The sequence below is a fragment of the Ceraceosorus guamensis genome (genome assembly GCF_003144195.1).
Source record: "Ceraceosorus guamensis strain MCA 4658 unplaced genomic scaffold IE81scaffold_5, whole genome shotgun sequence".
In the NCBI taxonomy this organism is placed as follows: domain Eukaryota; kingdom Fungi; phylum Basidiomycota; class Exobasidiomycetes; order Ceraceosorales; family Ceraceosoraceae; genus Ceraceosorus; species Ceraceosorus guamensis.
Window position 1 is genome coordinate 49,980 of NW_020290000.1, and position 18,725 is coordinate 68,704.

The following is an 18,725-nucleotide window of genomic DNA, read 5'->3' on the forward strand; positions in this document are numbered from 1 at the left end:
CAAATCCCTGCGCATGCTGCTGTGCCGTTGCTTTACCTGTCAACGCTCATCAAGTCACCAACACCACGGACAATATTAACAATCTCGACGGACCGTGCCTTGCACTCCGCGCGGCTTCGGCCGCATGTTGCTCTTCAGTGCATATACCTGTCATCTTTCAAAACGACTGTCGCCCATTGCATGCGCGAGCGGCTGACCCAATCTTCAAGTTTTAACAAGTCATTCCATCTGTCCCATCTTCATTGGGCCATGCGGCCTCTCACACTCTCTTCGTCGGCTTTGCCGCCCCGATCTGTCCTTCTCGGGCTGATCTGCGCCCCACACTTCTCTCATCCTCTCAAGATTCGCTTGCCACACATGTCGGACCACTCGATCCACTTCGAATCTTTCTTAGTGCCGTCCGACTCCCATCCTCGCTCATACTTTTTGTCTCATCGACCTGCAGTAGCAATGCATACTCAAGTATGTTCGCGCACCGACACGGGAGTGCGCGTGTGATTGTTGGCATGTGATGCCGGTCGTGAGTGCCCCTGTGGTGGGAGCCGATTGCATTCAGGATTGCTAGCCTCGGACGACACACTTGCCGAGGAGGTCCGTGCTCATCTGAGAGTCGTCTCAAACGTGACCAATGACATTCGCGGTTGTGATCGTTTCACGAATTTAAAGTGCGTCTGCAAGACTCGTGGACCTAGATGAGCACAGTGAGCGCGGTCAGGGCACAAATAGGAAGACCTTTGGGTCGTGCGCCCGCCTCCATCGTGCCTCGAGGTCTGCTCGCTGGTGGCTGAGGGCGACCCTAAAGCACGTCGAGGGGAGCAATCTACCCGTCATGAGCGAGATAAGCGACCCGTACTCAGATCAGCGCCTGCTCGTACACTTGCGTCGCGAGTCAATCGAGCCTCAAGGATGGCACTATCACGAGCGGACTTTGCGTCCCTTGCAGCAAGATGCAAGCCCTCAGCATCAGCAAAGCCACCGAGGCTTCCCGCTTCAATCGCTACCTTCTCTGCCGTGCTATTTCCAGATACGTATGCTTTTCCTTGACTTGCACGTGCAATCTCACACCCGAAGCGTCAATTGTGAGTGTTCTCATGCGGCTCGCTGAATGCTGTGGCTTCTCCTTGGTGACGATTGAACGATGTGTCTGATTATGACTCACAAGCCCAAAGCGTGTGCCTGCCATACCGCTGATTAGCATCCGCAGTCAAGCAAAACAAAGAACTCGAGAGACTCGAACATTCATTCTTCTTTGCCAGACTTCGCTCACGACTGACAGGCTGCTCGCCATGTTCGATGTGTCCCAAGCGATCGATCGATCGATCTCCGGTCCCCTCGACGACATTCAAATCTCGACCCGGGAAGCGAATTGAACGCCATTTGCAGGGTGAGAATGCCCTTCAAAGCGCCAGGCTGAGGGGCCGCGAGAGTATAGTAGAGAGACAGCAAGGACGACAGCACAGCAGGGCCGACAGTCAAGTCTTGGCACGCCACGGCGCGGGAGCGCAAGAGCAGCGAGAGAGCGGCAAGGAACGCGAGCAGCCAAGGTCCTCTGCAGCTCGCCTGCAGGCCAAGCCTTTTCAACCGCCATGTACCTCTCCACCTCTCTTAATGAGCCTTTTGAAAATGAATTTGAGACCGAACGTTGATTGGCCTTGGGCTGGTGTGAAGGGCTGGCTTGGCCTTTCCGCTTTCGCCCCTGCTGCTCGTCAGATTGGGAGGGGGAGCAAGTCATGCAAACTCTGCTTTGGCACTCTTGACTGCCTTGGAAGGACTGTCAGCAGCAGCAGCAGCAGCAGCAGCAGCAGCAGCCAAGACCAAGCGTCCCATTGCAAGCTAGCGGTAAGCGCGCGCTCGGCATCGGTCTCGATCCTTCAGCGCAGCTCCAGCCCGAAGCGTGGGTCACTGCCAAGCCAGCAAAAGGGTTCGTGCATGTCTGTCTTGCCTTCGTGCTGCTGATCTCATCCTGCTAGACGATTCAAAGGGAGGCTGACCACCTTTGCGGTGGTGGTAATGCTGTGGCCATGGAAGCCGTTTGGAAGGAGAGGTGAAGGGCGTCTGCTCTGGCAATTCCCCGAGTGGTACCCTCGAAATGGTTTCAGCATCCGGAGAGGACGAACAAAAGTCTTGGCTAGCTACTCGTGCTCATGATCGCGCCCAGGTCTTCATGCTTAGCAGCCCTTGACCTCTTCTCGCCTAGCCCTAGCGCAGAAAGAGCCGCCCTGCTCATTCAGCTCGAGAGTGCAAGGGCGTGTGCTTGGACTTGACAAACAGGTGCCAAACGCGCCAAGCGGGATGGTAGTGACCTGATCATGCACGGATAGCTCTCGTCGTGCAACTTCACAGACATCCACCTCAGCAGCTTACGCACAATCAGCACCTCGATGACCTCTGGAGCTCGACCAACCAAGGCATAGCATACGACTTGACCGGCTACATATACCCTCTCATCTGCTTGCTCCATAGCCCGTGCACTCAAACTTGGCTCTCCTCGCAAGAACACATGAACTTGAGACGCCGCTCACACAAGACATTTGCAGAGGACAGAATGTATGCGTCGAGGTGACCACCAGCCACCAATACAGGCTCCTCGCGTCAAGGCACGAAATCAACACATCCCACACGTAGCCGAACCGCGACCGCTTGTTCACGTCCGCTTCACGTCCAGCACACTGCCAACCGATCTTGCAACACACATTTCGACGGATACCGCAAGCATGACTCTAAACACGGCCACGTTGCTCCACAAACGCACGCTCAATCGTCGGTGCTGGTGGGACCAACAAGGTGTCCGCAGGTGTGAGGGCCTTCCTGTCGGTGCTATCGTTGCCATTGGTGGGTGCTCGAGGCCGCTGCACTCATGCTAGCCTTGGTCAACCTTTACTTACCAGCAGCGCTCTCTTGCGATCATACGCAGCATTGGCCATAGTCCTGATAGTCAGCGCAGCGCTCACACTGGCGTGTCGGACTCAAATACGAAAGACTTGCTGTGGCCATCGGAGCAAACCAAAACGACGAGGAAGAGCGCTGGCGCAGCGCAGCTCTAGCACAAAGACGCGGAGCGAGCTGGCAGAGGATGTCGAGTCCAATGCTTCGGTCATCGGTGATAGTGGCTGGCAGACCAATGCGGACACTTTTGTCAGCAGCGATGGTCGGAGGCCGCTGATGGTCGAGGATAGCACCATGCCTCGCTTGCCTACGCTGTCATATGCATCGGGAGGTGGCTACCTATCTCGCGATGCCACGGACGCCGTCACGGAAGACACCGCTGTCTCTCGCGATCAGGATGTGTTCCCTTCACCGACGCTGCCGACCGTGCCCCAGCCAGCTGCTAGGCTGGACGCTGATGGAGCGCGACGCAACTCTCGTCAAGCTTCGCTGAGCCGGAACAGCATGACCAGTCAGTCATCCAAAAGCAAGAGTCACAGGAGGTCAGCCTCTACTACAGGCGCTGCAATAGCACCGCCACCTATGAGGGGATGGCCTGCAGGTCTGATAGCTGCCAGCTCGAGACCGCCTTCGAGCGGTCAAGGACGCGAGAGGGAAAGTCACAGCTCCAACGCCCACTCCCAACGCGCTAGGCAGTCTGTGTCCAGCTCGAGAAGGAGCAGCACCCACGCGGCTTTGCCCTCTTCGACCTCCACGACCAAGCCGCGAGGCTCTGGTGTCGATGTAACATCGAAGAACCAAAAGAAAATGTCGGCATCTAAATCTCTACCAACCTCACCGGAGATATCTCGTCGAAGCTTAGAAGACGACTGCGCCTGAAGAGGTGCTTCGAGGGACGTTGAGATGGGAGACTTTGCTCCTAAGCCGATCGCGACGCCGTCCAGTGACTTCGCATTGTATTATTACTATTCCACGTGCGCTGCAACGTATTTAATAAGGTGTCTCGAATTCTTTTGTTGACATCGATATACTAGTCAAGTCTACAGTAAGGGCTCCTGTGAATGAGCATCCTGTACTCACGATTCACGAAGACCTGAGCACATTCAATCAAAGTCTTCGGCCGCCTTCGGCTGTGGTCTGATCTAAAGCGCTGCCATCCATCTTCCTGCTCGTCCTCATATGATTGCACGATTATCAAATCCAATCAATGGCAAGGCTCATTCGCGATGGCACACATAGACGCTTGACAGGTGTTGCGCAGAAAGGGGACAAGATGGTCCTGCTTCACACATCCATGACTTCGCCTTGCTCGTGATTAGCAGTTGTTATAGCAAAGTGCGAGCGGCGCCCGCTCGCGTGTTGCTTGAAGAGCCGATGCAGGAGCGGCTGCTGCTGCGTGCGCGTGCAGTTGCCAGTTTAAACAATTTCTTCTCGCGCGTCGAAGTTGAGGATGAGCTAAAGCCGAGCTTGATGAATCGGCATTCGTGATTGAGATTCAGATCCACGCCTCACACACTCTCACAGGTGACGCTCCTTCCACCGTCACCCATGCATCCTCCAGCCTCCTGGCGATCTGGCGCAACGACCCTGTTATCGCGCTCACCACACGCATCAAGATTCCCGCCGCTTTCGCGCTTGCTTCTGCCCTGAGCCGATCCTTTCAGAAGTGCACATCGCTCGAGGCTCAGCTCTGACTCAAGGCTGCTCCTGCCAGGACACGCTTTCGAGCCACATTTTGAGTGAGTCGCTTTGGCCGCGCTATTGCTGGACCTGTACCCTATCGAGAAGATGCAAAGGATGCCTTTCATGTCCTAGACTACTCAGCTTGGCTTTGTCCAACGATGATGAGTGTTAATCAAAACCAAAAGCTTTTCATCTTTCCACTGATGCATCCGAGAGAGAGAGAGAGGGTTTGAAGGCGTCGCTCGTCGATGTGACTGTTGCCCAATGCGATGCTCGCTGCTGACACGCATTTCAACATGCTCGCACCAGAATTCTCGAGCCGAATTCCCCTCGGAAGGTCTGGTTGCAACATGTCGGCGATCACGATTCAGAAACGGCCCTTGGCGTCGACCTCTGCCTCCACCGATCTCTCGCGCACTTCACACAGGCGACGCACACTGAGAGGCAACGTCGTCCGAGTTGTCAGGGAAAGATATCTACGGGAAGACATAGCTTGCGGAGTAGCTGGTTGTCCTGTCTCATCATGCAAGAACGCTATCAAGCTGCGACTTGCTGCCGAGAAGATTCCCGCCACTGGCACGCGGAATGGTAGCATCGCGAACGGCACGCAGGCCTTCGTTTGCATCATCGACTCAAACGTCGCGCTTGGACAGGTGAGTGTTGCTGTGAAATGTTGCAGGTGCCAGCCTGCGGTTCACTGAGCATCCTGTCTGCCGGGCCTGCTTCTAGATGGACTTGCTAGAGTCGATGCTGGGCAACCTTCCCGGAAAGACCCCTGCCGTGCTCACTTTCTCGAGCATCGTGGTGCCTCAGACAGTCCTTGAAGAGGTCAGACATCGCAGCCTGCCTCTGTACAACCGACTCTCAGCTCTTCTCGACGCTCCCGAGTCGAGCTGGGTCAGATTTTGGAACGAAGCTGCGAGGTGAGCGCGGCGTGGGCAGGTAATGCGATTTCGTCTTTGCTGGGGCTAAATTTGTTCGTCCCCTTCAAAGCGCCACTGCTACCGTCCGACAGCCCGGAGAGACGCCCAACGATCATGCAGACCGGGCTATCAGATCCGTGGCCGAGTACTATCGGTCGCATCTTGAGCAGCGCAAGGCATCACTGGAAGCTGTGCTGCTCACTGATGATCGCGATAACATGACGAAGGCGCGCGCAGCGGGTCTCATCAGTCTGAATGTGCGAGACTACGTCAAAGGATTGCCGCGCTCGGATGAGCTGATGGATCTGCTGAGTGCGAGATCGGTGGCTGTTGCCGCTCAAGGTTCTGGCTCTGAAGGTGCAGCAAGGGACCTGTACGAACCGCACCTTGAACAGGCGGAAGCCAACGCGGGCTTGAATGCTGGCACGTTGCACCAGGGCCATTTCAACGCGAGCCAGTACAACGTACTGGAGGGCAGCGTGCGGAGCGATGCGCTTGGTCAAGCCATCTTGATTAGAGGCAGAGAAGCAATGAATCGCGCAATCGACGGGGACATTGTTGCCGTGCGCCTCCTTCCCGAATCGCAATGGCTGACGGAGACGGATGAGGTCAAGGGTGGAAGCGGAGGCAATGACGACGCTGGATCGGACGAGGAAGACGACGAAGCCCGCGAAGAGCCGCTCAGAGAAGAGGAGCAAGAGGACAAGGAGGAGAGGCAGGCATTAGCACGGCAAGAACGCAGAGCTCGTAGCTCAGGTGGGAAACCTCAGCCCACCGGCAAGGTGGTGGGTGTCATCAGACGTAATTGGCGTAGCTACGTCTGCACGCTGGTGAGTTTCTATGAGTCCATACTCGCTCGTATCCCAAAAGCTGAATTGATTTGGCGTGCTCGATCATAGGATGCTCGCACGTTGCCACCTTCCGCGTTTTCGTCCACAGGAGCCACAAGCCTACTGGCTCTGCCAGTCTCGTCGCGTATCCCGCGCATACGCATTCGAACTCGACAAGTCTCGTCTTTGATCGACCAAAAAGTGCTCGTGGCCCTTGACGATTGGCGCATAAGCTCACGATATCCGGACGGACACTTTGTTAGAGCATTGGGCCGCACGGAGAGCAACGAGGCGGAACAAGAATCGCTACTGCTCGAGCACGATGTGCCTTATCGACCATTCTCCACTGCGGTCCTCGATTGCTTGCCAAGCGAAGGAGATAGCTGGAAGGTCTCTCCAAAAGAGCAGGCAGGCCCGGCTTGGAGAGACCGTGTCGACCTGAGAGCCGAGCAGATCTGTTCCATAGATCCACCTGGTGAGTCATCATGGCCCTTGACCCTTTACCCGCCAATCAGCATTAACAAGCGTCCTCGTCGCATGTGTCGTATGCTCAGGCTGTCAAGATATCGATGACGCGCTGCATGCCAAGATCCTGCCGAACGGCAACGTCGAAGCGGGCGTCCACATCGCAGACGTCAGTTACTTCGTGCGGTCCGAAACGCCGATGGACTCCGAAGCTGCATCTCGAGGCACTACTGTTTACTTGGTTGACAAGAGGATAGATATGCTGCCACACCTCCTCGGCACAAATTTGTGCAGCTTGCGGCCACATGTGGAGCGTCTAGCTTTCTCGGCGATCTGGGAAATGGATCCCAAGACTGCAGACATCGTCAGTGTCAGATTCCACAAAAGCGTCATCGCCAGCAAGGAGGCTTTCACCTACGAGGAGGCTCAATTGCGCAAAGACGACCACAGAAAGAAGGATGCTATCACGCAGAGCATCAGGCTGCTCAACGATCTCGCTATAAAGCTGAAAGGCAAACGCATGCAGGCTGGTGCTCTCAATCTAGCCAGTCCAGAGGTCAGAATTCATCTGGACAGCGCAGAGTCCACTGCTCCCATCGACGTGGAGCAGAAAGAGATGCGAGAGACGAATAGTCTAGGTGAGTGGCGCGTGTGCAAGATAGCCCTAAAAATGCTTCCTGACCTGGTCCCCTTGATGTCTGGGCGCATGCAGTCGAAGAATTCATGCTGCTTGCGAATGTTTCTGTTGCTGCCAAGTGCTACGAAGCTTTTCCTCAGACTGCCGTGCTCAGAAGGCATTTGCCGCCTCCAGCGACGAATTTCAGCGTCTTGCAGGACATCCTCAAGAAGCGAAGAGCCATGACGCTCGATGTCAGCTCTTCTGGAGCACTCGCCGCTTCGCTCGACAAGTGCGTCGACGCAAAAGAGCCCGCTTTCAATACCCTGCTGCGCATCATGGCAACTCGATGCATGCTGTCTGCAGAGTACTTCTGCAGTGGCAGCGTGCCCAGGGACACCTTTGGACACTACGGTCTGGCTTCCCAGATCTACACGCACTTCACCTCTCCCATCAGGCGATACGCGGATGTCTTGACACATCGACAATTGGCTGCTGCTATCGCGTACGAGTCGCTGCCTGCCAACTTGCAGAACAAGGGTCATGTGGAGAAAGTGCTGAACAACGTCAACAAGAGACATCGCGGAGCTCAACAAGCGGGTCGAGCTAGCGTCGAATACTGGGTGGGCTTGAGCATCGCTCGCAAAAATCAGGAAGCTGGAGGGTCTGCCAAGAGCTTCGGAACGGGCGAAATCAAGCTCCACGAGGATGCGTTCGTCATCCGCACCTTCCGGAATGGCATTGCTGTCTTCGTCAGCGCGTGCGTAGCGTGGATTTCGGCATCGACCTAGAAGCGTTAGGCTGACCAAAATGTTGTCTGCTGTCATAAGGTACGGCCTCGAAGGTCTCATCACGTTCGACAAGGATTGTGACTTCGATGGAGAGCAGTACACCGTCCGCGTTCCCGCCACCGTTTCGGGGCTCAAGCGGGGTGAGTACTCTTCTCTCCAGTCTGCTTGCGCCCTTTTCTCACATCTTCCTTACACGCCTCGCAGATCTCACCCTGGGCATCTTTGACCGGGTGCGCGTCGAAATTGGAACTGAAAAGGTGCGTCTCGCCTGAGGCTGGCATAAATGTCCACGGGCAGTAAGCTGATGTCTGAGCTCCTGATGCGCTCTGCCCGCCACAGGACAAGAATACACAGCGAAGCAGAGTCAAGATGGCTTTGTTGTGATGCAGGCGAGACTTTTGCCTGTTATGTCTTTACAATGAGCAATGTATTCTAGCCATCAGTCAATCTCGGCGATCTGGCTCAGCCCTCAAGGGTTCTCAAGCCATCCTCGACTTCGTTCCACTGCTCTCTCCCAGCCGTGCAGCAGTTCCTTTCTTTTTTCCTCTGAGATTGTGGGCTTGAACGCCTGCTTTCCTTTCGCATTGACCTGAGCAGCGAAGGAAGGAATGGTCATTGGACGAGTCAGCACCAAGCCGAGCTGGCCAGTGTTAACACGAGAGCGCAGACAGCTTACTTTGGACAAGGTCTCCGGTTTGCTGATATCCCAACCAAACAAGCCTTTGGCCGCTCCAGCCAGAAGCGCCGAGCCTAGCGCCGTTGTTCTAGGTCATCGGGGAACGACTATTGAGCGGGATCGCTGCGGGCCGGGCTGAGATATTCGCATAGGAACTTACTCTCTCATCTCTGGTCGCTCGACAGTCAGGCCCAGAATGTCTGCCTGAATCTGCATAGCAACGTCGGAGCTGTGTCGAAGCAGGTGTCAGGATGAAGAAGTAGCAATCTTGTCGCTAATGCACTACTCACTTTGTCATGCCTCCGTCGACCTGCAGACTGGCGAGAGGAACACCCGAGTCCCGTTCGCAAGCTGCGAGCACAGCTTGCGTCTGGTAGCAAGCCGCCTCAATCGTGGCCCTGGCAAAGTGACGCTTGTCGGTGTATCCCGTCATACCCTTGCGAAAAGTGCGTCGTTACCACGAGTCAATAGACCAACTCCTTCGCTGTGGTGAGTGAGCAGAAGCGACTCACAATGATCATTCCGCTAGCGCAGTCGTCCCAGTAAGGGCACAGCAAGCCCGAAAAGGCTGTGACGAAGTAGATACCTCCCGAGTCCTCAACCTGTGAAGCCAGGTCGCCCACTTCTGACGCTTCCTTGATCAAGCCCAATTGATCGCGCAACCACTTGATGCCGCTGCCGCACACCGCGATCGATCCCTCCAGAGCGTATACAGGCTCTGCATTGGGTCCAGCTTTGTATGCAATGGTCGAGAGCAGCCCGTTCTTCGAGTCGACTACTTTCGTGCCAGTGTTGTATAGGAGGAAGGCCCCGGTACCTTGCGTGCGCAAGCAAAGTGGAATTAATCGTCATGCAGACAATGGCCCTGGCGTGCACTGCTCACCGTATGTATTCTTCGCTTCTCCTGGCGATAACGCCTTTTGCCCGATCAGAGCAGCCATCTTCCAGAGTGATTGGGAAGGTCAGAGGCAGGCTGACGGCGATCCGCGGAAGAGGTCACGCCACGACGCTCACCTGATCTCCTACAATACCAGCAATCTCCACACCATCCAGAGCTCCACCTTTTATCTTTCCGTAAACTTCAGAAGAGCTTTTAATCTCTGGCAAAATCTCCATCTTGATGCCAAAGAAGTCACAGAGCTTAGGGTCCCAAGTCTGTTTGCGCAAATCCATGAACATCGTGCGAGAGGCGTTCGAAGCATCTGTTAGATGCACCTCTCCACCAGTCAGATTCTGATGAAAGGAGGGCCGACCTCGCATTGCATCAGCATATTGCAAGAACCGCCCACGAGCTGCTTGGAATCGACTCACATACAGCAGCCAGCAGTCCACTGTGCCGAAGAGCATGTCTCCTTCATCATGCGCCTTCTTGACCTCTGGAATGTTGTCGAGCATCCATCTAAGCTTGAGAGCTGCGAAGTAGGTAGCTGCAGTACGCGCAAGAGGGCATCAGTACAATGTGAGTACCCAGTGATCAAGCGAGCGGCTTCTGCAAAGCCCAGCATATCTTCCTGATCTGAGCCTCAGAGGTCCTTGAGGGCTCTTGCGATGCAGATCCCCTTTCCAGGCTTCGGGGCCCTACTTGTCTGCCCCTAAGTCGATTGAACATCAAGAAGACTGCATTCACTCACACAGTGGGAGACCAGTCTCGAGCTTTACTGCATCTGTGCCTTTGTCGCTCTTTTCCGCAAGTTGTCTGACAGTGTGGGTTGTCCTGGTGTCAGGCCATGCGATTGCTCGGGTCAATGCTTTCCCAGTAGTCTTGCTCCACACAACAGTAGTCTCTCTCTGGTTGGTGATGCCGACAACCTTGATGTCGCTTGCCTTGCCGCCCTTCTGCTCGAGCTTCTTGATGGCCTGATCTACGCACTCCAGAACCTTGTCCACGATCTCGTGCGCATCCTGATCTTGCCATCCCGGGTGATCAAAATACTGCGTGAACTCCAAGCCGTGAGAAGCTTGTACTTCCGCGAATTCGTTGAAGATCATGAAGCGGACCGAGGTGGTCCCTGCGCAGACAAACGCAGATCGATGAGTAGGAGCCCCTATTAGGACCACATATGCCCTTTGGAAAGCTTTTCCCATCGGGACCTGTGCACGTGATGGCTTCACACTACTCACCGGCGTCGATCGAGGCGACAAGGTCCGGCATCTTCTCTGCTATGTCGCGTATGGGTGGATGGCAAGACCGGATGTGCAATTTCAGCCAAAGGGGTGCGCGTTTCGAAGGGCGACTGAGGGACGCTCTTCTGGCAAGCCTGGACGTCGAGAGAGGTTGAGGATGTCAATGAGACTGCGCAAGAGAAAGCCGAATCGAAACGTGGAGCGGCTCGAGCCAAGAGACTGCTGCATTCAAGATGACATGCATGGCTTGCCAAGTCGCGGGAAGAAGGCCGGCTTGCAGCGTATCGAGGGCCGTCAGAAGAGCACGGGGCACGCGGCAGCGTGCAGCCGAGATGCTGCATCTTGACTCCACACATGAGCAGGCAGTACTCCGTACTCATGAGCATGAGCCCTCCGCATGCAAGCGCGATGCAGAGGAGCCCAGCAGAACCCCAGCCCGGACCACGACAATCACGTGAGTCGTGAATCTACAGGTACAGCACGTGACTCAAAGATCACTCTGACTACTCATCCGCGACTCGCGCGTGCTGCATGGTGACTCACGACTGCTGTAGGTACTCGACTACCACAACAGTCACGAGTCACAGCTAGTCACAGAAGAGTATGCGAACGCTGCGTTGGTGGCGGCCTGCGCGCAGGTGGGGACCATCAGCAGCAGGCACCAGCTCAGCAAGTGACGAGTGTTGTAGCCAGCAGATGCCTCGGTATCGTTCAGGCATGACACCTATACACGTACACATGCAGTTTCAGTGCTGTACCAGTCTGATGAGTAGAGTAGTCTTGAATGCACAGGTTGAGCCGCCGGCTGCATGGGCCTCGAACAGAACCGATCACGCGGTGCCTTCTAAATTCGTGATTTCTGCTGGATGTTTTAAGCAGCGCTGATGCTGGGGCGCGTGCGTGAGAGCGTCGGGGAGCAAGCACCCTGCTGTACATGTAATCGCAATTTGCTGTGCGTCTGCCGTACTCGAACGTAATCAAAGCAACATTTACATTTACGCACTGCATGGTGCTGAGGATGCCGCATGGCTATTATAAACTCTGACTCACGACTGTATACAGTATATGTCAAGCTTTCATCGCGCTGCTGATACGCTGTCCGTGCGCGCATCCACCTATATGCATCTATATAGACTCTTGTTGAATGCAGCATGCAGAGAGCAAGGCGGCCTGGCGGAGATGCAGTGCGGCTTCCGGCTACCAACGGTCACATTATCAGCCGATTCTGGTTCACGCGGTATTTTTGCACGCTAACTCTGCTGCTGCTCGATTCTCATTAAATTTGATTCACGATTCACGATTGAAATGAGGATCACACGAAATTGACTCTTTGACTCACAGACTGCATGCTCATCTCTTTCTCAGCCCACCAACGTCGTCATTGCCGTTAGATCTGACAGCAAACTGCCCCGCTTGCTTCCAGACCGCCATCACCCGCACTGAATCTTGTTTCTTGATCTGCTGCACAAGTGGCACTGCGAACATCATCTCGACAGAAACCGATAGTCCGCCGACATCATGGTCAGCTTTTACGATCTCAAAGCAGAGAGGCCCAAGGGCGACGCTCTCGACTTCAACGAGCTGAAGGGCAAGGTCGTCCTGATTGTGAACACCGCTAGCAAGTGCGGCTTCACACCTCAGTGTGAGTTGGCAGACTTTCTTTCAGCAGCCCTCGTCGGTCGAGTGTCGGAGCCAGGCCGGAAAAGCGGGATAGAGGCGTGCGGACGACAAGAGGTGGCGATCGCGGATCGCATGTAGCCATCAATCCGCGGAGCTGTCGGCACGTTGGAGGTCAAGCGGCGTCCAGGATGCTCAGACACCTGACAAACCACGCTGCTTTATCATCTGAGTGCTCTCTGGCGAGGACCGGTGCAGGTCCCGACATCTGTCGCGATTACGAACGCCACGTGGCTGACACTCTTGCACATGAAATCGGCAGTCGAGGAACTCGAAGACTTGAACAAGAAGTACAAGGACCAGGGTTTGCGCATCATCGGCTGTGAGTGCTTATGAAGAAGCAACGAAGCCTGGCAGCGCCAAACAGCCTGACGCTCACGATCTCAATTTGCCCCGCTGCCCTTCAGTCCCTTGCAATCAATTCGCGAATCAAGATCCAGCCGATGACGAGGGTATTGGCGCATTCTGTGTTAAGGTGAGCGTTGCTATGAGACGTCGAACAGGCAAGGATAAGCCAGAGATGGAGATGCTGCGTACGTAGTGGTAAGGAAGCCAGGAGAAAGGCGGTGCGCGCCGGTACAAGCGCACAGATGTGGAGAGCTGAGATGCCCAGCTCGAGCATCGACACCGGAGCACTTCGGGTCTAGCCTCAGACATTGGAGAGAGCGAGTTTCCGATCGACACGACGCAGAGCGCGCCGACGCGATGCAACGGGCGCGCTTGTGGCGAGCGAAAGTGCCGAGCATCACTGTGACGCAGGTGCCGAGTCGCTGTTTCGAAGCCAAGGTGTGGCGCGCGAGCGTGCTGAGTGGCGGGGTCGCGGATTGCCGGGAATCTCTCTCTCTGCGCGGCATGCTCCGTGAAGCATTGCTACTTCCTAACTTTCTGCACTGCCCAATGCTGAAGTCCCGATCTTTCTACATGCCTGATCCACCTTTCAGAACTACGGCGTCTCCTTTGACATCATGGCCAAGTCAGATGTGAACGGCGCCAACACCAACGAGGTTTTCAAGTATCTCAAGAGCGAGAAGTCTGGCCTCCTTGGCACCCAGGGCATCAAGTGGAACTTCACCAGTGAGTCAAAGTACGGTGTTGCCGCTGCGCTGCGCTGGACATTGACAAAGCCCGCACTGCATCGGTGCAGAGTTCCTGGTCAACAAGGAGGGCAAGGTCGTCGAGCGGTACTCTCCCACTGCCAAGCCAAGCAGCATCGCGCCTGAAATTGAGAAGCTGCTGGCTGCTTAATTTGAGAATCGGCGGCCGGCCCACGCCAATCTCAACGCCCATGTCTTCGGCTCGGACTTGTTCGCCACGATATCGCCACACTTTTGCCGCTCGGAGCGCTCGTATTTCCTGCTCCTGCTGATGTGCCAATTGATAATTTTTGCTACCGCCAATGGCATCGTCGCTACCGGTGGCTGTGCTACGGACCCGCAGATTGTCTTCGTGAATGGTTTTGGGCAGTTTATTTCGCAATACTCACGGGTATCCACAGTGCGTTCAGCTCGGTGGCAAGCCCTGTGGCAAAGCACATAGGAATCCGCTCTCGCCACACTTTGATAGCGTCACCGAAAGCTTAAGAGCAAGCTCACAAAAATTTTCCGCTTCACCCCTTGCGACACTGATCCCTAACTTTCTCTCGAAGCTGGCCTTCCCCGTCGAGCTCGTTTGTGTGCGAGCGAATCGATACAGTGCGGTGCGCATTGCAGCTTCCCTGCCACGCATCTCCCTTCTCATCTTGCTATCTGGGATTCAGTGCGATTCGGATTTTTCCAGCTAATACTCTGCGGCTCGGTCCAGCCCCTTCCACGTCGTCATGTTGTCTGTCGGCCAAATTCGCTTTCTTTTCCTATTGCCTCTGGCAGCGGTTTGCGTAGCAGCGGAGCCCAGCCTTCTGGATAGTACCGCAAGGGATGCCTTGCTGCTTCCTCGTTCGATACCCGATAGGGTGAGTGCGCGAGCCAGAAAAGCTGGGAGCTCGGCGACGAATGTCTGAAGGCCCTATTCCTCTCATTTAGCCCAAATCCTTCCGGCGTGGACTTGGTGGTCTTCTGAAAAAGGTACGCTCTTGCGGTGCGCTGTTGTAGTGTGCCGATCGTTGTCCGAATGCTGATACATGATGCGCCTATGCTCTCTTTTCCTCGCATGCCGTGCTGCTCAGTTTAGTTGCTTTGGCTTCTGTAAATCTTCACCAACATCCCCAGTGGCGACTCCGATGCGTTCGACCCAGCCGCAATCTCAAAGCATCGTTGGTACAAACATGTTCAACCAGATGGAAAGGCAGAGTCCACACTACACGCATCCCAACTACCTTGGCGACAATCGTCTGCCTCCAGGAACTATCCTCTCGCCGACTAGGCACCTGAGGAATGCCGAGCCACGTCCGCTAGTGCCTGCTGATCCACGCCTCAATGCTCGTCACGTTGCTGATGCTGGTCAGGCCTTACGCCAGCTCGTGTCGAGAGGCTTTGGCTCGGGTTTCCTGAAGAAGGTGCGTGACGACGCCGGGCGGAGACCATTCGAGTCATGAGTGTACCATTGCTACAAATGTGCTATTATTATCATATCAGGCGACGAAACACATTCTTACCGATTCCCGTGCATATACAGCTCGCGTGCGTAGGACAAGGGTGCCATGGGATCGAAGCCGCTGAGTCCGCAGGACAGCACAGCGTGCCGCAACATCACACCGGGATTGGATACGGTCGCGACACTGGTCCTCTCTCGCCGCCCCGGCGTCATGTGATAGACATGGCGCAAGTGGACATGCCCCTGCGCGGCGCAGCACGGCAGAATCTCTCTCCCTCCAGACAACAAAAGATCTTGGGCAGTAGCTCGAGCAGTGCTGCGCACCATGCTCACACTGGTGACACCACCGCAGTGGATCAGCCGCTGGGCAGTGTGCCGTGGTTCGCTCTCTCAAAGACGAAGCAGGACCAAATCTTGTACCCTGGTTCAAAGGGAGGCGGGACGGAGACGGGCTCCAAAGGTAGGTGTTGCCCATCGTCGCCAGCTGAGCTGCTCAGTGGCGATTTCTAGCCTAGCTGCGTGGACGAGCCGAGAGAGTGGCGACTGACGATCTCCTCTGCTCACTTCATTCACAGGTCTGAAGTCCGCTCTGAAACCTTCCGGCTCGTCTCGAGAGGGAAAAAGGGTCAGATTCAGTCTTGATAAGGCGAAACGTGCTGACGGGCCGTCCAAAATTGCCCGTAGCCCAACTCCTTATCCGGAAGAGTTCCACGACCTGGTGTGATGGTGCTGGATGCAGGTCGCTGTGCCCAGGTCGCGCTTCAGCACTCTTCAGGGCGGTGTTGCAGCTCGTCGAGGAGCTTGGTGATTCAGGCTCTGGTCTTGAATTACACGTGTATCTGCGGCCGAGGCGGATGATTGAATGCTCAAGCAGAGATCAAGGTCCATCTTGCGCGCGTGAGGCAGCAGTAGTAACACAGTCGATGAGCACGCACGACAGACCTTCAAAGCGAATTCAAATGTGCCTTTGCTCTGCTTGGCCTGCACTCTGGGGACATCTCGCTCGCCTGTCTGTAAAATCGTGGTGTTGGTCGGCGTGCCTGAAGGTGAGCGCTCCCTTTGCACCAGCAAACCAATTTCGTAGGCAGCTCACAGCGGAATCTGAACAGCCGCTGAAACAAAGCTCCACGAAGCTCAAGTTGGGGTGTTTGTCCACCGGATCTAGACCTGAAAGTGCTACCATATCACAGATGTGTGCAACAGCTCACAATCGCACAATGATCGTCCAGTTGGCCGAGTGTATGATCTGCTGGCCCGATCGGTCATCAGGCCGGCCCTCTGTAGCATCAGACGGTCCAACTTTTGGGTCGAAGTTTTATTTTGACTCCTGGCTTTGTCATGCAGCAAGGAGCCCCACGAAGATGAGATTTTGAGCGTGAATTCAGCAGAGCTCGCGCTTCGGAATAGGGCACACAGAGGCGAAAAGCGAGCTTTAATTCGTGAGAATATGTTTTGAGCGGCGACAGCATATGTGTAGTTTCGTTGACTGACTGATTGAGTGATGTGGGTCTCGAACGCGGCTGAGCGCAAGGGGCATTGGTCGTGACGGGCCTGGCGCATCGGCGCTCCTTGACGCACCGCTCCTAAGCCAGCATCCTCGCCCGCACGTCCCCTTTTGCTTTGCAGGACTTGGAAACAAGGACGACGACGACGACGACGACGACTTGCCTTTCTGCTCAAAGCGCCTGCTTGGCGATGAATGACTCTGTCACAGCCTGGTTTCATGACAAACTCTAGCTGTGCTCATATCTCTGCTGGTGATGCCGCTGCAGCCAAGGAAGCTGGGGCCACCCGTCCGCCGTTCGGCGCCTGATGCATGGGTGCAGCTGCGATCCCCAGACCTCTGCATGCATGCTTGGCCTGATGCTGCAATCAGAAATGGAATGCTGCAGCTTCTCCAGCCAGCTTCTTCGGGCATATCTTCCGTTCGCCTGCGTATGGCTGCTTGCTTTGCTGGGTTACCCGTTCGATGCCGTGCATCTCTGACTGCATCCCCATCATGCAGCAGGATTGACTTGTCTAGGGATGGCTAGTAGCGGTACAGCACACGTGTGTCTCCGCCATGCAAGGACGACTCAGCGGCTTCGCGCTTTTATTTTTTTCTGCCTCTGCCTCTTTTCCGCATGCGCGCTTACCGCAGGGTCCACTCACTGTGACTGCCTGGTCACTTATTACCCTTTCCCGCGATGAGCTCGATTCGCGCAAGCCCCACAATCGGACCCTTGATAGGGGTGGTGCTCCGCACATCGCTACATGTGCTGACACACGATGGTGAGATGACTCACACTGATGATGACGCACGCAATCCGACGCTCCAAATGAAGAGCAAGGCGGGATGGGCAAGAGCGAGGAAGCACTAGCTGCGCGAGTCAAGAGTTCTATACCTGCTCATGTGGACCGCGCCGAACTGTTGGGATGCGAATTTCGTTCCTAAGATGAGGGGATTGGCGCGCACAACTTGCCCGCCGCGAGCCATGGGCGCGGGCAAATCACGAATGCGAAATTTGGCGCAGAAGGAGACTCACTATCAGCAGCTCTGCTGGGATGCCACACGCGTTGGGCACAATTCGTGACGCCGCGAGACGGTTGAGGTTGAGGACAGCAGCAGCAGGCGAGAGGGCGATGTTCCAGCAGGAACCTGAATGTCATGCAGCTGCCCGCGTAGCTGCATGATGGTCTCGCCACTGTACGTACGCTATAGAGCCCTGCATGCATCGCCCACCTTCAGCTGCTGTGTGTTCACATCACCGGCGGCTCTTGGCGGCTCTTGTGCTTATTGCCATGCAGGTGAGAGCGTGGACTGAGTACCGTACATGCTGCTGCTGGTGAGCTCTGTGTAGCGCAGCGCAGCGCGGCATCGACACCACGTAAGCTCAAAGCTCGAGTCGCGATCTGAATCAGGCTCAGGATCGACGAGCTGCTGTACAACAACAGATAGACTCATCAGAATCACGAGTGAGCGAGCGTCAAGTGTCACTTGTGCCGCGGTGGCTTGTGCCTTCATGCAATGCGAGGTGTTGCGCGAGCCTGAAGCAGCGGTACCGGCTCACGTACCCACCGTTCCCAGGCTGCTGTCTCGAGACAGACTCACGAGTGACAGCTTAGAAGACGAACACTGATGAGCTCACTCTGCTCTTGTCTGGATCTAGATGTTCGAGCCTATCGTCTAGCTGCGACGACTGATGACGATCACGCTCACACGTACGTGAGATCAAGCACTCACAATTGAGACTTCTCACGTTTCTCCACACCATCATCATCCGCCCATCTGGCCTCTGCCACCTTCCATTTTAGCCGCACGCGGCACCAACCACCCACCTTGTCCTCGGCTCCGCTCTAGCCAAGACGAGGGTTTTGCTTTCACTGCCACAGCTTTGCTCGCGCTCACGCTCCATGGATACCTAATTATACTCCCTTTTCATCATCGTACGATCGAGCTCCCTCCTCGATCGACACTCACCTATCAGAAGGGTCCGTGTTCGACATTCCTTTCGGCCGTCGCACTGGCGCAACATCACCCGACCA

The 18,725-nt window shown here is 55.5% G+C and overlaps 6 protein-coding genes across 6 annotated transcripts; 4 read left to right on the forward strand and 2 right to left on the reverse strand.

Moving 5' to 3' along the window:
• Window positions 1-2,714: 2,714 nt before the first annotated feature.
• Window positions 2,715-3,765, forward strand: IE81DRAFT_344673 (hypothetical protein; the record flags this gene model as incomplete). Its single annotated transcript, XM_025515837.1, has 2 exons — window positions 2,715-2,832; window positions 2,915-3,765. 2 exons carry the CDS (start codon window positions 2,715-2,717, stop codon window positions 3,763-3,765), a joined length of 969 nt encoding a protein of 322 aa, XP_025372519.1.
• Window positions 3,766-4,553: 788 nt separating this feature from the next.
• IE81DRAFT_320097 (RNB-domain-containing protein) lies at window positions 4,554-8,619 on the forward strand. The gene is made up of 9 exons (XM_025512917.1): window positions 4,554-5,222; window positions 5,299-5,492; window positions 5,563-6,322; window positions 6,392-6,797; window positions 6,877-7,425; window positions 7,500-8,163; window positions 8,234-8,334; window positions 8,399-8,451; window positions 8,534-8,619. The coding sequence occupies exons 1-9, from the start codon at window positions 4,866-4,868 to the stop codon at window positions 8,576-8,578; spliced, it is 3,129 nt and encodes a 1,042-aa protein (XP_025372520.1). The 5' UTR covers window positions 4,554-4,865; the 3' UTR covers window positions 8,579-8,619.
• IE81DRAFT_320098 (putative glycerol kinase) lies at window positions 8,594-11,281 on the reverse strand. The gene is made up of 10 exons (XM_025512918.1): window positions 10,992-11,281; window positions 10,502-10,879; window positions 10,182-10,297; window positions 9,885-10,103; window positions 9,754-9,811; window positions 9,383-9,687; window positions 9,161-9,306; window positions 9,031-9,099; window positions 8,871-8,958; window positions 8,594-8,783 (listed from the first exon to the last, which is right to left on the reverse strand). Exons 1-10 carry the CDS (start codon window positions 11,020-11,022, stop codon window positions 8,664-8,666), a joined length of 1,530 nt encoding a protein of 509 aa, XP_025372521.1. The 5' UTR covers window positions 11,023-11,281; the 3' UTR covers window positions 8,594-8,663.
• Window positions 11,282-12,286: 1,005 nt separating this feature from the next.
• Window positions 12,287-14,104, forward strand: IE81DRAFT_320101 (glutathione peroxidase). The gene is made up of 5 exons (XM_025512919.1): window positions 12,287-12,636; window positions 12,934-12,993; window positions 13,079-13,146; window positions 13,613-13,745; window positions 13,816-14,104. Exons 1-5 carry the CDS (start codon window positions 12,513-12,515, stop codon window positions 13,914-13,916), a joined length of 486 nt encoding a protein of 161 aa, XP_025372522.1. The 5' UTR covers window positions 12,287-12,512; the 3' UTR covers window positions 13,917-14,104.
• A 772-nt stretch (window positions 14,105-14,876) lies between these two features.
• On the forward strand, window positions 14,877-16,170 carry IE81DRAFT_320104 (hypothetical protein). The gene is made up of 3 exons (XM_025512920.1): window positions 14,877-15,162; window positions 15,282-15,660; window positions 15,776-16,170. Exons 1-3 carry the CDS (start codon window positions 14,887-14,889, stop codon window positions 15,922-15,924), a joined length of 804 nt encoding a protein of 267 aa, XP_025372523.1. The 5' UTR covers window positions 14,877-14,886; the 3' UTR covers window positions 15,925-16,170.
• Window positions 16,044-17,094, reverse strand: IE81DRAFT_189019 (hypothetical protein). Its single transcript, XM_025510766.1, has one exon. The coding sequence runs from the start codon at window positions 16,923-16,925 to the stop codon at window positions 16,377-16,379; it is 549 nt and encodes a 182-aa protein (XP_025372524.1). The 5' UTR covers window positions 16,926-17,094; the 3' UTR covers window positions 16,044-16,376.
• Between the last annotated feature and the right edge of the window lie 1,631 nt (window positions 17,095-18,725).

Coding starts and splice junctions, on each gene's coding strand:
- IE81DRAFT_320097 (XM_025512917.1), top strand. CDS start 4,866: ATGCTCGCACCAGAATTCTCGAGCCGAATTCCCCTCGGAAGGTCTGGT. Junction 6,798..6,876: donor CTGTTCCATAGATCCACCTG/GTGAGTCATCAT, acceptor TCGTATGCTCAG/GCTGTCAAGATATCGATGAC. Junction 8,452..8,533: donor TCGAAATTGGAACTGAAAAG/GTGCGTCTCGCC, acceptor TGCCCGCCACAG/GACAAGAATACACAGCGAAG.
- IE81DRAFT_320098 (XM_025512918.1), bottom strand. CDS start 11,022: ATGCCGGACCTTGTCGCCTCGATCGACGCCG. Junction 9,812..9,884: donor CTGGTATTGTAGGAGATCAG/GTGAGCGTCGTG, acceptor TCACTCTGGAAG/ATGGCTGCTCTGATCGGGCA. Junction 9,100..9,160: donor GTCGACGGAGGCATGACAAA/GTGAGTAGTGCA, acceptor GCTTCGACACAG/CTCCGACGTTGCTATGCAGA.
- IE81DRAFT_320101 (XM_025512919.1), top strand. CDS start 12,513: ATGGTCAGCTTTTACGATCTCAAAGCAGAGAGGCCCAAGGGCGACGCT. Junction 12,994..13,078: donor GGGTTTGCGCATCATCGGCT/GTGAGTGCTTAT, acceptor GCTGCCCTTCAG/TCCCTTGCAATCAATTCGCG. Junction 13,147..13,612: donor TTGGCGCATTCTGTGTTAAG/GTGAGCGTTGCT, acceptor TCCACCTTTCAG/AACTACGGCGTCTCCTTTGA.
- IE81DRAFT_320104 (XM_025512920.1), top strand. CDS start 14,887: ATGCGTTCGACCCAGCCGCAATCTCAAAGCATCGTTGGTACAAACATG. Junction 15,163..15,281: donor GCTCGGGTTTCCTGAAGAAG/GTGCGTGACGAC, acceptor GTGCATATACAG/CTCGCGTGCGTAGGACAAGG. Junction 15,661..15,775: donor GACGGAGACGGGCTCCAAAG/GTAGGTGTTGCC, acceptor CTTCATTCACAG/GTCTGAAGTCCGCTCTGAAA.
- IE81DRAFT_189019 (XM_025510766.1), bottom strand. CDS start 16,925: ATGAAACCAGGCTGTGACAGAGTCATTCATCGCCAAGCAGGCGCTTTG.